Source organism: Muscardinus avellanarius, assembly GCF_963383645.1.
Source record: "Muscardinus avellanarius genome assembly, chromosome: 17".
NCBI classification, from domain to species: Eukaryota; Metazoa; Chordata; class Mammalia; order Rodentia; family Gliridae; genus Muscardinus; species Muscardinus avellanarius.
Window position 1 is genome coordinate 29,337,877 of NC_137803.1, and position 20,471 is coordinate 29,358,347.

Here is a 20,471-nt window from a genome sequence, read left to right on the forward strand (position 1 = left end):
GCCCCTCTGAAACCTCACTGGTCTTAACAAACAAGGAGGTAGAAACTACAGGAAAGCTACTGTAGAGCTATTTTTATCTCGATCTGATACATACCATAGACTACTTGGCAAAACATCTTGAGAGTAGGATACATCTATCACTTGGGGGGGAAAAAAATCAGACATCTTGTAATAATCTATTATTAACAAAACATAATCCCCTTTCAGATCCAAAAGGTAACTTGTGAGCTGCTCCAGGCATCACTAATGAACTGAAGCAGATAGGGAAAAAAAAAATCCTCAGAAAATATCATTGTTTAAATACACTCTATTTTATTTTGTCTTAAAATAGTTTAACCTTTATGCTACAGACTTATTTCAAAAAACAGAAAATCTTATCTTGCACCAAAAAATATATATATAACACTCTGTTTTATTATTTTTCTCCAAAGACCATTAAATACTAAATGGAAACAAAAACTAAATAATGAATGTAAAGAACCAAATTTCATTTTAAAAACTAGAGTTGCACATTTGAAAACATTACGTCTACGCAATGATTTGTCGTCACTGCATCAAGTCCACGCTCACACCCCAGCAACAGCAGATCTGTTAACCGCCAAGTGCATTGGTTCCTAGCCATACAATGGCTGACATTTCATGTTCACGGTAAGAGGAGCAAAAGGTTCAATGACCTTTGTACTCTAAAAAACAAAACAACAACAAAAATAGTTCCTAGTTATCCAGTGATTTTTTTTTAAAGATTACTACGCTTTAAAATCTGTTAAAAGAATAAGAAGTAGTGTTTTAAATAAAATGAAAAAATACAACAGCATTGGACTAAATACGTGATTATTTTAAACAAACAGTGCACAATCTGAGGAAGTTTGGTTAGGGTGCAATTATTTTTATATATACATGGAAGTCACATCATACACACATTGGAGAACAGGGATTAGGGGCTCGGCTCTTTGCCTTAAAAAAAAAAAAACAAAAAAAAAAAACTAAAATACAAAATTGTGCCAGACTTTTCCAAAAGCCTTGTGACACCATATAAAAGGCAGGCAACACATTTACTTTAAGTTAGCTAGGATGCTAATCTAGTTTAAAAAAAAAAAAAGCAAAGATGAACAAACGACTCAAATATCAAATTGGATGGTTCATGTTCACAACTGGTAACAACAAAAATAGTTTACGGGATGCTCAACTGTAAATAATGGGGTCCTTTTTGTCTGGCTGCTACCATCAAAATCAAAAGATAATTACTGATGAGCAGCAACTATAAACTACAGGACAGTAGTGATGATGCAACAGCTAGATTACTGCTCTGTTTTATCAAACTGGAGGGGTGGTGAAATTAACCAAGTTGGCATAAACCAATCTGTGACCCAGCTGTACCTCTTCAACAGAGATATTACCTTGAACAATGTACTATGAAGCATAAGAACTATTTAGCCTACCAAATGCAAAACTCTGGTTAAAACAATCCCTTTAAATGAAATTTCAAAAGTCATGGAGTTGTATACCACGGAATTTTATCATTAATACCTTGCCTGAAACCACATATCCAATCTTCTGGATGTAGCAATGAATGAAGAATTAAAATCTACTCTTGTTAGTGGCTAGGTAGAAAAGCCTCTAGGAGCCTAGTACATGGGACAACTAATGTCTCTAACACCCCTTCCCTTTCCCTTTTGCATCTTAGCACTAAACCTCTGTTCTGGTCCATCAAGTGAGGGAGCCAGGGGGCTGGAGACGGAACAAGTGAGGGGAAAATGCAATGTAATGTAAAAGCAAAAGGCCAGAAAAGGGTTTCGCTGCAATTCCACTCTGTCCCCAGATAGCACACCAAAAAAATTCTCTCTTTAGAGGATGACTACTAGGGACAAAATAAAATATATCATGGGGAACAATTGGACAAAACACTTTAGTAACATTAAAATAAGCAACACAAAACACACTCTTTAAAATGGGGCTGTGACCTGATATTGGAGGAAAAATAAGCTGCAAAAACTTCAAGTCATATATATACTCCACTCTATTCTCTTCCCAATGACTTTCCTGGAAAACACAGACCAGAAATTATTTCTGCTTTGTCTAATATTTTAATTCAAGTAAAAAAAAAAGTCAATATGTAACAGTAAAATTCAATAAATTAACCCTAAAGTAAGATGTGAAAGTCCAAGGACACACCAGTAGTGAATCTTCAGAAAGTTCTGTTCTGCTCTGGCCTCTGGGTCTTTGGTTTTGGTCTAGGATTATGGCCATGTGAGAGAATGATAAATATATGAGGTGCTAGAACTGGAGGCCTGTGATCGTAAAAGCCTGATCAATTAAAAGTAGATTGAAGGAAAAAATGAAAAGCTGGTGAAGAACAGAGGCCAGATACATGAGATGCCATCACAGGACACATGCTCACATGCACACCTGTGGAGGAACGGGCCTACAGAAAATCTAAGGAACGGGCCTACAGAAAATCCATACAGGAAGCAGGGCGAAGGAAGAAACTGTCTTTACATTAAAAACTAAGAAGAAAAGGCCAGGCAGGCGGAGCAGGCAGACTGATGCACATGCGTGCCAGCTGGGCCGCCACAGCACCCGCCCTACACAGTGCTTGATGCAGGGCAGGCACTTGGTAAATGTATGTTCACTGAATGGAAACTCAAAGTGGTAGTTCTCATGCCCCACTGATTAGGAAAAGCTACCACAGCATGTGGGGAAGGAGGCAAAGGGCCTTAACGATGTCAGACTATACAGAAACAAAAACGAAGACAAAAGGAAAGGGAAACGGTGAAAAACAAAAGGTGAAGTCTTCTGAGACAACATTACTTCACACCTCCCTGTACACAATATGTAGTGTTCTAACTCTAGGTATTGCTTTTAAAATAATTCACTAGTAACTATGTTATAGGAAAAAGGTAGTAACTACTGCCTTAAACTCCAATGCTGGCATTTCCTCAATTCCCTGAAGTTTCTACTACCCTCTGCTATTCCTTTTAGATACTATAAGACTTACAGTGCCATCAATGTGCTTTGCACTGACTTATCGTATATTTTGATTATTTTTATATTTTTTCAGAAGGTAGAGAGAAATATCCTAATACAGCATAAGGTCCAGTTCAGTTCAGGTGTGAACAGTTGTTGCCCTTAATGGAGAGACCAGCTTTGAAAGAAGGCACTTTCCTCCCAGATTTGCAAGTGCCTGTAGACTTAAAAGCCATATTCTTCCTTTTCTATATTCTCTCATTATTTGAATAAATCAAGGACAAAAGTTAAGGGAAAGAGATTTCCCCACTGATCTCTCAATGATATCTTCTGATGCCCAGAAAACCTCATGGTAGGTCTCTATCTGGGATGCCTCTACTCTACAGGAGACATTTTCCAAAGAGTTATGAATTATTGCAACAAGGAGACCAACTAAGTCACCTTAGAAGTACTTGGAAATACAAAGGGGCATGTCGTTTACTTGTACTGTGAGAAGTCAACTAGGAGTGAAGTCAGGAAAGAAGGCAGAAGAGTTAAGCTAAAAGAAAAAATTATTTTGATACTTCTGTCTTCTATATTTAAGGACAGGTTTTTAAATGCACATGCCCTACCAGGTGCCAACAAGGACCTGACTGATATGTGTGTGAATGCCCTAAGGTAGGAGTGACAATGAGGTGGGCATATAGTGGTCAAATCTAGGTATTCATTTCATTATAAAGAAAAATAAATACAAGATTCAAAAACTGAAATCCATTTTACTTGGGAATTTAAATATTCTAAAAGGAAGGCAACGTTCCTAAGATTAAAAGTCACCAAGTAAAATGAAGTTGTTTAAGAAAATTCATCAGTCTCAAATTCCTACAGAGGGAAGAAGAAATTATTTTGTCTGTGATAAGTTATTTTCCTAAGTGACATCTTTTAATAAAAAAAAAAAAAAAAAAAAGGAGAGGGGTCCATGAGTTTCAATTCTACAAATGCCACAAACAGCTTCTGAAGCGGAAGCTATGACAATGAACCTCTGTGTCACAAAAAGGAGGAGGAAGTGGAAGGGAACAGTGCAGAGGAAACACAGTGACACAGTATTACAGTAGGTATTTACGTCTGCTATCCTCATCCAAGGTAAGATCAACAACTTCTGCCGGTGAAGCCCAAGTCTGCTGGGGAGTCACAGTAGTCCATGACTGTGTTTGCCGGTTGCTAACATACTGTGTGCCAGAGCCATGCTTCCATGAAGAAACACTCTGAATCACACCTCCTCGAGGATGAACACACCTGCAATTGAGATGACAAAAAAAGGGTTAATTCCACCCCCAGAAAAAACAGAATATGACTTCAGTTGTACTGATCAATACTGTTACTAAGCCTATTGTGCAGGTTCATGAAATCCACAATCAATACCCTTCCTCCTTTCCTCCCTCCATGGTTGTCTGTCTCCCCCCTTCCCTACTTCCTTTCATTCCTTGGTTTAACCTTAAAAAGGCCAAGGGCCTTGTCTCAGAAATTTCTGAGCTGTGTACAGATTAGTCATTAACAATGGGTAAGATGATGTTTCTCTGGGTTCATTTAAATCTCTTGAGATCAGCCAGGCGTGGTGGCATAGGCTTGTAATCCCAGCATTCAGGAGGCTGAGACCGGAGGATCGCGGTTCGCAGACAGCCTCAGCTTCTTAGTGAGGCCCTCTGTAACTCAGTAAGACCTGGTTTCAAAATAAAGAATAAAAAATAGGGCAGGGGGTGTGTAGCTTGGAGGGCAAATGCCCCTGGGTTCCATCCCCAGACCCTCCAAAAAAAAAAACAAAAAGTAAAATAAATAAATAAATAAATCTCTGAGATCAAAAGCCAGGCATGGTGACGCATGCTTATAATCCCAGCATTTGGGAGGCTGAGACAGGAGGATCTCGGTTTGCAGACAGCATCAGCTACTTAGGCCCTCCGCAGCTTAGTGAGACCCTGTTTCAAAATAAAGAATAAAAAATAGGGCAGGGCATGTAGCTCAGAGGTCAAATGCCCCTGGGTTCCATTCCCAGACAGACCCGCAAAAAAAAAAAAAAAAAAAAAAAAAAATCTCTGAGATCTTTACAACAGGGCTATATATAAAATTTACAATAAAATTAAGACACCCAAACAATATTGGTTGGAACAAATAAAACACTTAAGAAAAAAAGATGACAGTTGCTCTTCAATTTGGGTAATAATACCTTTAAGTCAGTGACAGTAAATTAACGTTTTACAAATTCAACTTCTAAATGTCTGTAAATATTAGGGCATGCACAAGAGATCAATTTCTCTCCTCCTGCAGGGCACCAACAGAAACTTGGTCCACTCACCAGAAATGCTTATGCTTTGGTTTAGTAAAAGGAACAAGGCTAAAGTACTCACTTCAGATTCCCTAAAAGGATCTATCAGAAGGCCAGAAGTGCCTTACTGATAAATCCAAACTATTTCAGAAACACTGACAGCTTGAATTCCACATTCCAGTTGATAGAACTGAGAGCCTCCTGGCCAAACACTAAGTTCTGACTCAGATGAGAGGAAGGTAGACAGTTCAAGCTGCCGCTGTCACTTACGTCCTCGCATCTAAGTTACTCACTTGTACCCCGGTGGCTCATGGGAGAAGTATCAAGTGGATGAGCTTTGTCACATAAACTACCGGAGTGGTTCTTGAGCAGTTGCTGTAGCAATGTGTACACAGTGAGTTATCCAGGTCACTTGAGAATTATAGCTTTGATTTAATACTACCAGTATGAGCAGGTTCAGAAGAACAACTCACAAAGAGTCAGTTGCAAACTGCCCCAAGGACCCATGAGCTCCTGGAAAGATGCCCTGCTCCTTCAAAAGCTAGCTTGAAAACCACTTAGCAAGTGAGACGCCAAAAAACAAATCCCTTGGGGCCAGAATCCAGATGTTACAGTGCCACAGGCCCACCATCTGTTCAGAAATGGGCTAAGTAGCTTCTAATCCAGAGGCTACTGCATTTACAAAGATTAGCTAGTGAAAAGCATTAAAAATAAGGGACATAAAGCCCGATGTCTAATCCCAAACTGTCCAAATCACTAAGTAAATTCAGATTAAGTGACCAGGTAGTCATGGTACAATGTCAGCCAAAGGAATCTGTTTGACTTTTTTTTTTTCTTCCCCTTGTGGTATTGGGGATGAAATCCAGGGGTCTTCTACCTCTGGGCTATACTCCCAGCTATATTTTACTTTTTTATTTGAAAACAGGGTCTTGCGGAGGCTAGCTTCAAACTTGCAATCCTCCTGTCTCAGCCTCCCAAGTACTGGGGTTACAGGCATATGTCACGATGACCAGGTTCATTTTGAAATTTAAAGAAATGTTTTTGATGACTGATGACCTATAAAATACCAAATTTACTAAGCAGTTTCACATATATTACCTCTTTTGGTGTTGCAACAGACCTATGAAGTAGCTATGGAAGTTATCATCCATATTCTATAGAGAGGGAAACTAAAGCTTAAGCAAATTATCTGATTTGCCCAGATGGCTTTGCTTAAAATCTTTAAGCCAAGGAACTTCAAGGTAGGTCTGATTTCAGGCCCAGTGTTTTCCACATCATACTGCTGGCTTCCAACTTAATAGTCCTCCTGTCTCAGCCTCCTAAATATACTGGGATTATAGACGTGCAACACCATGCCTGGCTCACACTAACAATGTTCTATTACGAACTTTTTCAACAGTCTCAAAGTTCATCTACACAAAAACTAATAGAAATAAAGCGAAATAGAAATTTAGAATTGAAAGAATAAGTGGCCACAAAGAGAGATCAGTATCACCTTTGGCAGAATTCCTAGAAACATCTCTGAAGCCAAAGTTCCAATTGTCCCTCTGCACTATCCCCCAAGCCATCATGTGTATAGTATCAGGAAGTAGTTTTAGAAGAGATCAACTCGGTTGATTGGTTAGTACTAGGATTGAACCCAGGGGCATTCTACCGCTGAGCTATACCCCTATCTCTATTTTATTATTTACTTTGAAGCAGTCTCACTAAGCTATGGAAGGCCTCGCTAAATTGCTGACCATGAACCTGAGATCCTCTGGTCTCACCCTCCCAAGTACTGGGATTACAAGCATGTACCACCACACCTGGCTTAATCTGTTCGTTTTATAGACAGAAAAACTAAGGCTAAAGACAACTACTGTCCAGGGTGTTAAGTAAATTAAACAGGACCAGAACAAAAGTTACATCTCCATTCAGGGGTTTATTTTCCACTAAATAACTATGCCTTCCTCACTACAGCTGAAGTACTAGAATACATATGATTGAGAGGAATGCTGCCTGGTCCCAGAAAGCATTTGATAAACAGCAAAGCAGATTCAAGAAATCATCTGGTATAGGAAGAGAACTAAAGCTGGGAGTGGTGGCGCACGCTTGTAATCCCTGTGTTTGGGAGGCTGAGACAGGAGGATCGCACAGGTTCGAAGCCAGTCTCAGCTACTTAGTGAGGCTCTCAGCAACTTAGTGAGACCCTGTTTCCAAATAAAATATAAAATAGGGCTGGGAGTATAGCCCGGAGGTAGAAAGCCTCTGGGTTCCACCCCCAGTACCATCAAAAAATAAAATAAAATAAATTAAAAAATAAAAATAAAATAGGAAGAGAACTAGAAGCCAGAGGTTTTAACATCCTATTACAACTGAGGAATGGAGGGAGGGAGAGAAGAATGAGGAGATGAAGCCATTTGTTCAACTATCAAAACAGAACACTTTAATAGTCACAAGTGGTTGCAGTCACCAGAAACCAACTTAGGCTACTGAAACAAAAATGGGAATTTATTAGGACACTGAATACCTTAAAGAACCTAAGGAGGATGGAATAAGTCTAAATCTTCTCTGCTTCTCTTCACAAATTTACATTCTTTGGACAATGTGACAATTACTGTCCCTCTAAAGTTTTCCTAATTCTAGTTAGTTGTACCTGGTAGTCAACTTTTGCCATAGTTATATTATTATTCCAAGGAAAATAACATTGAAAATTAATCATTTTTAGTCTTATTTACAGAGCCTGAAGGTGACCACTTAGAGAATATTCCTACTTAATTTTTCCTAAGTGAAAATTAAATGAATCCTGTGACTTAAGGGAAAATGCTTATCTCCTTCCCTAGCTTAAGAGTTAGCGTTAACAACTCATTCTATGAAGCAATCAGTCTTAAATAAACTTAATGTATCAATTTGTTTGCTGAGGAATGAGCCAACATTAACACCAATGACTACAGAATTAATAAACTAAGAGTCCAATTATTTACAAAACCTCAGAACAAATAGCAAAGAAATGATTCCCACACAGTTTCATAAAAGATCTATGTTTATATATACTAATCTTTCCAGGAGAACTACCAATGAGGCTAGTCGATGTAAAGGAAAAAGGCAAAGAACAAAGAAAAATATTATCATAAGAGTCATAAATTTCTTGCAAAACTAAGTGGGCACAAAAAAACTAGAGATGTTGACATAGTCTCCATCTTTCTAGCAAGAAATATCTTCTGATACTGGACTGTCCAAAAATTAAGATCTGGAAGTAATAATGAATTTAGGTAATGCCAAGTACTCGCCACAGCAATACAAGGCAGCCATAAAAGATGCATTCAACCATTAGTTCAGAAAGCATGCTTTCTCATCTACGAGTAGAAGAAACACAGAAGCTAATGGAACACATCAAAATTCAAAGTAAAATAATAGAAAAAGATATCAGCATGCAAGAAAACGACTTTATCAAAATGGGGAGCACATCACAACTAGAATGATCTTGTACAAAGGTCCAAAAGGTTTCCAACATGGAGTATGGCACCCAACACAAGCCAGAGCAGCACAATCCCAGAACAGCTTGAGGATCAATTCTAAGGCTTTGAAACTCTGAGAATACCCATAACAATGTAAAACAGCAAAAGGAAATAAGGGCAGGCCAACTAAGATCCAAAGAAAACTTCTATGCATGCAAATCAAACTAGAAAAAAAAATGTGGATCAAAACCTAAAACCTTTTTCCAAGCGATAGCCCTGCCAGAAGCACATCAATACTTCATAACTGCAACCCTAGACCTGTAAAAGAAATAAATTCCAGATAAGATACAGGTAGCTGAAAGGGCACTTCTAAAGCAACCAACAAGAAAGCCTCTTCCCTATCTGCTTCCCAGAGTTTTAATCTCAATGTCTGAAAGATTCTCAGGCTACTTCTAAAGAAACTGCTGAAAAAAATTCAGACAGAGCAGAGTTGATAAAATTCTGCTCAGTTCTAGATCCAGAGACCAACATAAATGATCACCTCAAAATGACATAGGATTTAGTTAAAAATACTCTAACACAATTTGTGAACTCTATATTCGACTGTATGACCAGCTAACCACCAATAAGGTTTCAAAATATATTTGTTTCCTAGAAGCTATGACTTCCCCAAGATTCAAACCAATAGATCTGAATAAAATACAGCTTTATGCTTCAGAGCCTGTAAGAAAACCCTTGAAAGTCATGTTATAGCATGTTATCTAAAATGTACCAAAGTTACCTGACATAGTTCAAGAGTGGAACAAACATGTCTATAGGATAAAATAATAAGCTAAATAAAAGACCTACCAAGTTCAGAAAAGGCGTACATAGTGTGTGTGTGTGTGTGTGTGTGTGTGTGTGTGTGTGTGTGTGTTTTAATTTTTTTTTTTTTTTTTGCGGTACTGGGAATTGAACCTATGGGCATTCAACTTCTGAGCTACATACCCAGTCCTATTTTTTATTTTTATTTTGAAACAGGGTCTCACTAAGTTGCAGGAGGCCTCACTAAGTAGCTGAGGCTGGCCATGAACCTGCAATTCTCCTATCTCAGCCTCCCAAATACCGGAATTACAAATGTGTGTCACCACGTCGGGCTAAGTCTAAGAATTTAAATGTCCAAGTTTTCATAAAAATGTAATGATAATTTTACTCCAGATACCAAACTATTGGTTATAAAAAAGCTAAATTTCAATGTGGGGAAAAAATTGAGCAAAGAAGCTAAGAAGACAGGTGACTATAGTACTTCTAGATATAAGAAAATAATACCAAAGACAGACCTGGTAAAAGTTAATAGAGAACTGGTCAAGTGGTATATCTTAGCACATAGATTAAACAGCATTGTTTATTCTTTCCTGGTTTCATAGAACAAATGAATACAATATGTTAACATTTGAAATATTAACTTAAAAGAAAGTTGGCGAATAGAAAATATGCTCCTGAAACAACTAAATATAATTTACCTATATTAGCCCATCAAAGAGTATTATAGTAGGGAGCATCAAATATTAAAAAACTGTAATACCTCAGAAAGACTGACATGGGGCTAAAAAGGATAATGTCTTCTATGTCATAAGGAACAATATATGAAATAAACTAAAGGAAAACATTCTGAAGTAAGGAAGAAATCAGGAATTCTATATTCCTCCTCCAAAGGATGTCAGTTTGAAGAGAATAGATAAAAAAAAAAAAAAGGAAAAAGTTTTTTATTAGGTCAAGAGTGAGGGGAGGAGAAAGAGATAAAGAGAAAACTTAGGAGAAAGAATATTCTGTAGGGCATGATGGTACACGCTTGTAATCCCAGTACATGGGAGGTTGAGACAGAAGGATCATAGGTTTGCAGCCAGCCTCAGCTACTTAGTGAGGCCCTCCGCAACTTTATTGAGACCCTCTTTCAAAAATAAATAATAAAAATAGGGCTGGAGGTGTAGCTCAAAGGTAGAATGCCCTGGGTTCAATTCCTAGAACACACACACACACACACACACACACACACACACACACACACACACACACACTGAATATTCTGCTGGGTGTAGTGGCACATGCTTGTAAACCAAGTATTTAGGAGGTTGAGACAGAAGGATCACAGGCTCATGGCCAGCCTCAGCTACTTAATGAGCCCATCTGCAACTTAGTGAGACCTTGTCTCAAAATAAAGGATAAAAAATAGGCTGGAGGTATAGCTCAGAGGTAGAATGCCCCTAAGTTCAATCCTCAGTACCACAAAAACAAAACAAAACAAAATACTGGATACCTGAGATAACCCATGTATTTTAGGCTGGCTCATTAGAAAAATATAAGTTTACAAACCAGCTACCTTATATGCTCAAGTGTCTTTTCTTTTTCCATAGCATTGAGAAGTTTTGTGCAGAAGGCTTCCCACTGTTGTTGTAGAAAAAGGTACCCTCAGCCGGGCATGGTGACGCACGCTTGTAATCCCAGCATCCGGGAGGCTGAGACCGGAGGATCGCGGTTCATGGATAGCCTCAGCTACTTAGTGAGGCCCTCTACAACTCAGTGAGACCCTGTTTCAAAATAAATAATTTTTAAAAATTGGGCAGGGGATGTAGCTTGGAGGTCAAATGCCTCTGGGGTTCCATCCCCACCAAAAAAAAAAAAAAAAAAAAAGAAAAAGGTACCCTCAATTTATATGTACACATCTAAGCTCACCTGTTATATAAGCAATAGAAGAAATGCTGATAAGTGTTGTATTAACTAACAATAGAGTAAAATCAAATCAAAGAAGAAGGTACAAAATACTGTGTTATATGCCAGGAAATCACAACTTGATCCTTGTGGAAAGGAGAAAAATGCTGTTTACTATATAGAATACAACATCTTGAATTCTAAATTATTATTTTATATGTATATGTATGTATCAAATATCCAAAAGAATGCCTGGGAGAAGTCTATAGACAATCTTATGAACTGAACCTTAAATTGAGAGTCAGCAAATGTTTTCTGCAAAGAGTCAGACAGTAAATATCATAGGTTTGGGTGGGGGCGGGGGCGGGGTGTCATACACTTGAAACTACTCTGCCACTGAAGTACTAAATCAGCCATGAATAATATACAAAATGAAAAAATGAATTAGCATGGCTCTATTAGTTTTAATTAAGGACAAGCTAAAACTTGAATTTCTTAACAGTTTTGCATGTCATACAATATCATTTTCCTCTATTACTTGTGTGTGGAGGGTACTGAGGACTGAGTCCAGGGACATTCTAACTCCAAGCTATATCCCCAAAGCTTTTTATTTTTTGTTTTGAAACAGGGCTTATGCTGCTGAGGCTGTCCTTGAACCTGCAATTCTCCTGTCAGCTTCCTAAGTACTGGGATAACAGGCATGTGCCATTAATGGGCTCATTTTTTTCCCTACTATTTGAAACTTTAAAAACCATCCTAAGCTGGGGATGGTGGCGCACATTTATAATCCCAGTGCCTGGAAGGCTGAGACAGGAGGATCGCATAGGTTTGAAGCCAGCCTCATCTACTTAGTGAGGCTCTAAGCATTTAGTGAGACCCTGTTTCCAAATAAAGTATAAAATAGGTCTGAGAGTATAGCCTGGAGGTAGAAAAGCCCCTGGGTTCCACCCTCAGTACCACAAATGAGTGAGTGAGTGAGTGAGTGAGTGAGTGAGTGAGTGAGTGAGTGAGTGAGTGAGTAAATACAAACCATCCTTAGCACACAGTCTATACAAAAACAGATTACAGGCCAGATCTGGCCTGGGGCCAGTTTGTCGACCCCTACCATAAAGAATGCCAAACTTCATAAAATCATTCATAATACAATAAACTAATTTGACATCTTAGGAATTGTTTTTTAAGCCAGCAAAAGTATGATGTTAGATGCATGCTTTCCAGTTTTTTGTTCCCAACATACTTCAAGATAAAATTAAGGTCAAGAAAACAGGAATGAGAGAGCAAGAAAGGCCAGTGGCACTTCTGCCTTGACAGAAAACTGTCAGCTGGGCACAGCGGCACATGCCTGCAATCCTAGAAGTTACTTGGGAGGCTGAGTCAGGAGAATCACAGGTTCAAGGGCAGCCTCAGCAACTTAGTGAGAATGTTTCAAAATAAGTAATAAAAGGCCAAAGGGGTGTAGACTGGAGGCAGAATACCCCAGGGTTTGATTCCTAGTGCCAATAAATAAGTAAATAAAAGAAAAACTTGTCAAGCTATTTAAATATTTGCTTAAAAGCCAGGTGTGGTGGCACACGCTTGTAATCCCAGCATTAGGGAGGCTGAAACAGGAGGATCGCAGTTTGGGGACAGCCTCAGCTACTTAGTGATGCCCTTTGCAACTCAATGAGACCATGTTTCAACATAAAAAAAAAAAAAAAACAGAGCTGGGGGTATAGCTCAGAGGTAGAATTCCCCTGGGTTCCATCCCCAGGACCACAAAACAAACAAACAAATAAATAAAAATATTTGCTTAAAATAATAGAACCCCCCCCCCAGCTCTGGTTCACATATATGTAAGACTGAGATTTTCTTGATATGAGACAATATGTAACACATTCTGAGGCTCTCATCTATCTAAAAAACAAATGTGTCTCTTAAGTCCAACCTTACATACTAACAATACCACAAGGTCTATCATTTTCTTATCACTTGTTTCCCAGTTAAAATAAAATGCACTACATAAACTGGCAGAATACTCGGACTGGTAGCCTACCGTGCATGCTCCTGAACGCCCACGATCTCCACTTCGCTGTCTGAAGAGGCAATGTTGATTTCTTCATTGAGTGGTGCATTGCTAGCGGGTGTTTTGTCACTTACTAGGAATCCTGGATCCAGGTGACCTGAGAGAGAAGGGGAGAAAAAAGGTACTACAGTTTAATTTCTTTTTCCTTCTCTTTTTATTTTATAGTACTGGGGATTGAACTCAGGGGCATTCTATCTCTGAGCTATACCCAGCCCTATTTTTTATTCTTTTTCATTTTGAAACAGGGTCTCACTAAGTTGCAAAGGGCCTCACTAAGTAGCTGAGGCTGGCACAAACCTGTGATGGTCCTGTCTCAACCCCAAATACTGGGATTACGAGCATGTGCCACCATGCCAAGGCTTAACTTCTTAAAAACAGCAGAAACAACTCATCAACAGATTTCTACTAGCTTTAATCAGAAACAGAATGACCCTGTGAGAGCTTTTGCCACAGAAAAACGGTTAGCCATGTCAAATAAGCCAGGGCAATGCTCTGCCATTTTTAATGGCTTTTTAAAAAATAGAATACATGCTCACAGAATATATTCAAATGGCATTAAGAGGACACAAAGTTGTAAGTCAAGTCTCTTATTCTATATACTATTCCTTAGGAGAAAAAAAAAGTTAAACTGCTATCTATTTTCATAATCCTTCTTATATTCACTGCTAGCCTGCTTTGAAGTGACTTAGGACCTAACTACCTAGAGGGTATAGGATAGTTCTCTACTACTCCTTATCTTTTTTTTTTTTTTTTTTTGGTGGTACTGGGGATGGAACCTAGGGGCATTCTACCTCCGAGCTACATCCCCAGCCCTATTTTTTATTCTTTATTTTGAAACGGTCTTACTAAATTGCAGAGGGCCTTACTAAGTAGCTGAGGCTGTCCACAAACCTGTGATCCTCCTGTCTCAGCCTCCTGAATGCTGGGATTACAAGCATACACAACCACACCTAGCTACTCCTTATCATTTTAATAGAACAAACCAGGCATGGTGGCGCACGCTTGTAATCCCAGCATTCAGGAGGCTGAGACCAGAGGATCGCAATTCACGGACAGCCTCAGCTACTTAGTGAGGCCTTCCATAACTTAATGAGACCCTGTTTCAAAATAAAGAATAAAAAACACAGGGCAGGGTGTGTAGCAAGGAAGTCAAATGTCCTTGGGTTCCATCCCCAGACCCGCAAAACAAACAAACAAACAAACAAACAAACAAACAAACAAACAGAACAAAATGCTAAACCAGAAAAGTACAAAGGTATAAATGGAATAAAAGTATTAACACCATATTTAAATGCTTTCTGAAAGACAACATTTTCTCTCTCTTTTTTTCTTTCGGTATTAGGGATTGAGCCCAGGGGTAATCTATCTCCAAGCTACACCCCCAGCCTGATTTATCCTTTATTTTGAAACAGGTTCTCACTAAGTTGTAGAGGGCCTCACTAAGTAGCTCAGGCTGTCCACGAACCGCGATCCTCCTGTCTCAGCCTCCTGAATGCTGGGATTACAAGTGTGCACCGCCACACCTGACTGCATTTTTTTCTCTTTAAAGAAACACGGAGCCGGGCACGGTGGTGCATGCTTGTAATCCTAGCATTCAGGAGGCTGATACCGGAGGATCGTGGTTCGCGGACAGCCTCAGCTACTTAGTGAGGCCCTCTGCAACTTAGTGAGATCCAGTTTCAAAATAAAATAATAAAAAATAGGGCAGGGGGTGTAGCTTGGAGGTCAAATGTCCCTGGGTTCCATCCCCAAACCCACAAAAATAAATAAATAAATAAATAAAGAATAAAGAAACAAGGATTTGACAAAATCTAACCCCAAACTCCATCTAAAACGGAAGGCTAGTGGTAGATCACAAATTTGGCTCTGAGCAACTTAAACATAACTGTACAGTGCTGGCAGTTCTCATTAAACACACATCACACACTATAAAAGCACAGCAGTTTGTAGCACTGAGGAATGTAACCGATTTTCACACGGGTGTCCAAAGTTCTTCATTATGTGACACAATAAAACACACTCTCGGCTGGGCGTGGTGGCGCACGCTTGTAATCCCAGCATTCAGGAGGCTGAGACCAGAGGATCGCGGTTCACGGACAGCCTCAGCTACTTAGTAAGGCCCTCCACAGCTTAGTGAGGCTTGAAAATAAAGAATAAAAAATAGGGCAGGGGTGTAGCTCGGAGGTCAAATGCCCCTGGGTTCCACCCGCAGAATTTCAAAAAAGAGAAAGAAAGAAAAACCTCTAACATCACAGAACAAGTAACAAATAAGATTTATATACTTCTCTCAATAAAGAATAATAGCACAGAATCAAAGTACATGCCTTTAAAAACAATTCTAGCAAGAACTAAAATAACTCAGCTTGTATGCCTAGTTCTTGAGCTTCTATCGTAAAAGGACAAATTTTAAATGCCTAGAAATGAACAGAATATGAAGAGTTGCAAATTTTTGCTTAAAAGTAATTTATATTTAAATACACTATGATCTGATACAAAATTATGTCTCCTCACTAGGGAAATTCATGACACCTCATATAAACTAAACCAATGTAAAGAAAATAAAAATTTACACACACAACTCTCTTTTCCCCTCTCTTAGCTCTCTTCAATGCTTTAAGGTCGTTGAGAAATCTTGTACTTTCAAACCTCTGTTGACTTTCAAAGTAACCCATTGGAAAGGTATAGTCTTGAAGCAAACTTTACAATTTTACATCCTCTAAGAGGCTTTAAATAAGCAAAACATTATGACTTCCAAAGACATTTACTATAGCGCTAGGCAGAAACTTGAGAAAATGTACACAAAAATACAAAGTTTCACATACAACACTATAAAAATGTATAGATGCTAGGTAAAACTGTGAAAAGTAATCAAGTTTGAATGAGATTGTGAGTCGTTTTCACAATTCTTTCATGTTTTCTTCCCTTTTTCCTTCAATTGTTGGCCAAGATGCATGGATGAGAAAACAGAACACAATGGCTCCTAGATACAGATAGTGGGAGTTCATGCCAGTCTGCACTGGTCTATCATCTAGACAGGACTGAATGTGGTGGCACAGGCAGTGGGCACGCACCTTTGAATCCCATAAGCACACAAAAGGTACATTCACCAGAAAACACTCAGTTCTGTTTGATCTCCTAGGATGGCTGTTTAAGTGGAATATGGTTAAGCCTAGACGATTACTCTGACTGCCAATTCCTTGCTGTGGCCAAGTCTTCTACCCAGTTTCTACCTGGATGTTGTAATTACAGCTATCACTGTGCAGTGTTCATTTGTACTGCTAGGCAGAACTATAAGTTTGACAGCTGTTTTTCAAGCTTTCAACTTGCCCACTTCAGTAACTTAAGCAGCTTCTACTGTTTATTTACCTCATGTTTATTCCTACTAAAAATATTTGTTCATGGCATGTTGTGCACTATGCTAGATGCTACAAATACTACAGGAAACTAGGAGGGCATTTAAAAAACAAAAAGCAGACCATTGCACTATGGCTTGAAAACTAAAGAGATGCCTGGAACACACAGAAAGAGCACATTCTCCAGGCTGGAGAATGATCAGAGAAGTGGAGCTCAAGAGAAGAGTAAGCACAGGTGAGGGAGGAGCACTAGGAATGCCTGCGTGTCTGAGGGCGCAGAAGTCTGGTGAGATTCGGGGTAACGGCACCAGAGGAGTAATGAGAAGTGAGGCCAGCAATATCAGCAGAGCCAGATCACGGTGAGGAGTCTGGGCTTCACCTCTGAGAAGTGGGAAGCCACTGAAATATCTAAACAAAGAGAACGAGTGGCATAATCTGTTTCTGAATTTTAAAGGCTCCTTTTGGAGGGAGAAAATGAAACCAACAAGCCGGGTTCGGTGGTGCACTCTTATAACCCCAGTTGGAAGGCTGAGACAAAAGGATTGTAGGTTTGCTACCAGCCTCAGCTACTTAGTGAGACCGTTTTTCAAAATAAAGAATAAAAAATAGGGCTGGGGTGTAGCCCGAAGGTCAAATACCCCTGGGTTCAAGTCTCAGTACTGCAAATAATAATAATAATTAATAATAATAATAACAATAACAATAATAATAATAATAGAAAGAAACTAACAGCAGGACAGGAAATCAGAGGCAAGGGAACCAGTCAAATTGCTGTACTCTCCTGGATGGGAAATGACAGTGGTTGAGCTGGAAAAGGCATGAAGTATATATGTTTGGAGGGTTAGTGATGCTGGGAATCAGGCAAATCAAAGAATACAGAAAGTAAAAAAGGAAGTGTAGTTTTTTTTAAATTTAGGCCAACTGGGTAGTGTTACAGCTGCCAGTCAGTGCACTACTGAAAGCTGGGGGTGGCTACTAGATGTACTTTAAGATGTCATACAGGCCTCGAGGCACTATTCCAAAGCTCATTCAGAGGCCTTAGAGAGGAAACTGACTTGGTAAACCCTCAGCAATGGTGGCAAGGAATACTGCATTCAGAGGAGAAAGGCCATGACAGAACCCTAGGGTGCACCACTGAATAAGAGACCGGCATAGGAAAGGGAACCCACAAAGAAAGAACCCCAGAAGATGTGACGGCATGAACACCAAAGAACATTTTTAGAAAGATGTGCTTAAAGACCAACTGAAAAGTCAGGTAAGAAGAGAAACTAAGTAGAATCCACTGGAATCGGCAACAAGCACCACTGGCAAGCCTCAGACAGGGCCAAAGCCAATGTAGCAAAAAAAAAAAAAAAAAAAAAACTAAAGAAAAATGGGAGGGAGGGCCAAGCATGGTGGCACACATTTGTAATCCCAGATTTTGGGAGGTGGAGACCGGAGGACAGCGGTTCAGACAGCCTCAGCTACTTGACAAGGTCCTTTGTAACTCAGTGAGACCCTGTTTCAAAAATAAAAAGGCTAAAAACTAGGGCTGGGGATGTAGCTCGGAGTTACAATGCTCCTGGGTTCCATCCCCAGTACCGCAAAAAGAGAGAGAGAGGGAGGGGGGGGGAGACAGACAGACAGACAGACAGACAGACAGATAGACAGACAGAGACAGGAAGACAAATTCTAAGAAGTCTGGCTATAGAAGAAAGGAGAAAGAGCCGGGCATGGTGGCACACACTTGTAATCCCAGCATTCTGGAGACTGAGACAGTTGGATCAGGGTTCATGGTTAGCCTCAGCTACTTAGTGAGGCCCCTCTGCAACTCAGTGAGACCCTGTTTCAAGATAAAGAATAAAAAATAGGGCTGGGCTCAGAGGTAGAATGTCTCTGGGTTCCATTTCCGTAACAAAAAAAAAAAAAAAAGGAAAGAAAGAGAAAAAAGAAAGGTAGAAAGGTAGGTAGGTAATGAGCAAAAAATATGGGCCTGAGAGAGGGAGGTATGTGTATATGTATAATTTTTAAAGAGGGGGAGACATGGTCATATTTGGAAGAGAAAGGCAGAGAACAGGTTGAGAGGGCAGAAAACTGAGGTGACTGTGAAGGATGTGGCAGGACCATCTGCAGAGCCTCGATGTGGGAAGGGGACCAGAGAGGGAGCAAGAAAAGCAAAACAGCCTTTCTGAAAAGAGAACACTCTTAACAGAAAGGAGGGAGTTGCTGGGCTGGACTGAGAGCCAGGATAAAGCGCAGATTAGGATAACAAGGTGACCCTTCACCTTGTGATTTTCTAAGAGCGCACCCAGCTATCAGATTTTTCCAGGTGGTTACACATAGAAAGTCAACTCTACAAGCAGCTAGGACACTAACCACCAGTATCCTTACACTACTGCACCCTTTTCTTTTAATGCAACCCGCTTTAGCAGGCCACACTTAGGGATCCCTGACATCATCTGGCCTTCCCACGCCATTCCTCCCCAGCACCTCAGAGGAACCCAACAGCAGAACAAGACCTAAAGCATACACAAAAATAAAAGCAAACTACAATAAAAATAAAAAAGGGGGAAGGGCACCAAGTACTGTGTGGATGTATGCCATTGTCAATATGACCCACGTTATGTGAAACTATAGTGTACCAATAAAAAATAGCCAGGCATGGTGGCACACACTTGTAATCCCAGCATTCAGGAGGCAGAGACTGGAGGATTGTGGTTCACGGACAGCCTCAGACACTTAGCGAGGCCCTTTGCAACTCGGTGAGACCATATCAAGAAAAATAAAATGACTAAAAAACAGGACTAGGGGTGTAGTTCAGAGGTAGAATACCCCTGGATTCCACCCCCAGTACTGCAATAAATAAATAAATAAATAAATAAATAAATAAATAAATACATGTAAAACAAAGGTGCTATGAGGTGTTGTTCACACTGTATGTAGCAATACTTATTTTAATTTAAAGACAAGAACAAGGCCTGTAGAGAAAAAACTGTAAATACCATAATTACCATGTATTAAAAAGAAAATATAGTATCATAGTAGCTAAAGGAGATAAAGTAGGGTTGTTTACATGTTGTAATATCACCACAAAGCCACCTCACTGCATTGAAACAGTACAGATGCAAGAGAATGCATTGGGTGGTGTGTGTCTGATCCTGGTTTCTTGTCTCCCCCAAATGATGTCCCCTCTAGTTACTGTATTTATCTGGGCTTTGTAGGACTTTACTGAGTCTCTGAGTTGGTGATTGGAAGGTGGCCTAGTTTGTGTAAATAAAATGTGTTGGTCTTTTACCATGTTCTTTTGGAGTTTTATTGGTTACAAATTTATTTTTGTATTGATAAAAAATAGCCAAAGCATCTTTGACAGAAGATTCTGCACCAAGCAAAAGGACAAGAAACGTGAGTGTGGAGCCTCTTCCTGAAGTGAGGCTCTTGAACCATCTTTCCTTTTGTGTTCCCCTTCCTATTCCCTATTTTGAACCAGATCTTCTGTCCTAAAAACATGGCTCCTGTCCTACTCCTTCAAAAGAAAACCTACATGTCCACACACATATTTAATTCTTAGAATGTCTCTATAACTCTCCAGTCAATACCAGGTCCCGATGCCATCCAAGCTGAACACCACACTCCTGTGTTCGGATGGATCAAACCTACTTAGTCTGTAATCCTAAAGTAGGGAAAAGCAACTG

The 20,471-nt window shown here is 39.6% G+C and overlaps 1 protein-coding gene across 2 annotated transcripts in view; it reads right to left on the reverse strand.

The window, feature by feature from the left end:
- Window positions 1–4,046: 4,046 nt before the first annotated feature.
- Window positions 4,047–20,471, reverse strand: part of ARK2N (arkadia (RNF111) N-terminal like PKA signaling regulator 2N) — a gene marked incomplete at both ends in the record, with an annotated part of 48,167 nt that continues 31,742 nt past the window's right edge. For both annotated transcript variants that reach the window (XM_080714315.1, XM_080714314.1), the window contains 2 exons: window positions 4,047–4,236; window positions 13,418–13,544. In XM_080714315.1, coding sequence (XP_080570441.1) covers window positions 4,047–4,236; window positions 13,418–13,544 — 317 coding nt within the window. The remainder of the gene's footprint in view (window positions 4,237–13,417; window positions 13,545–20,471) is intronic.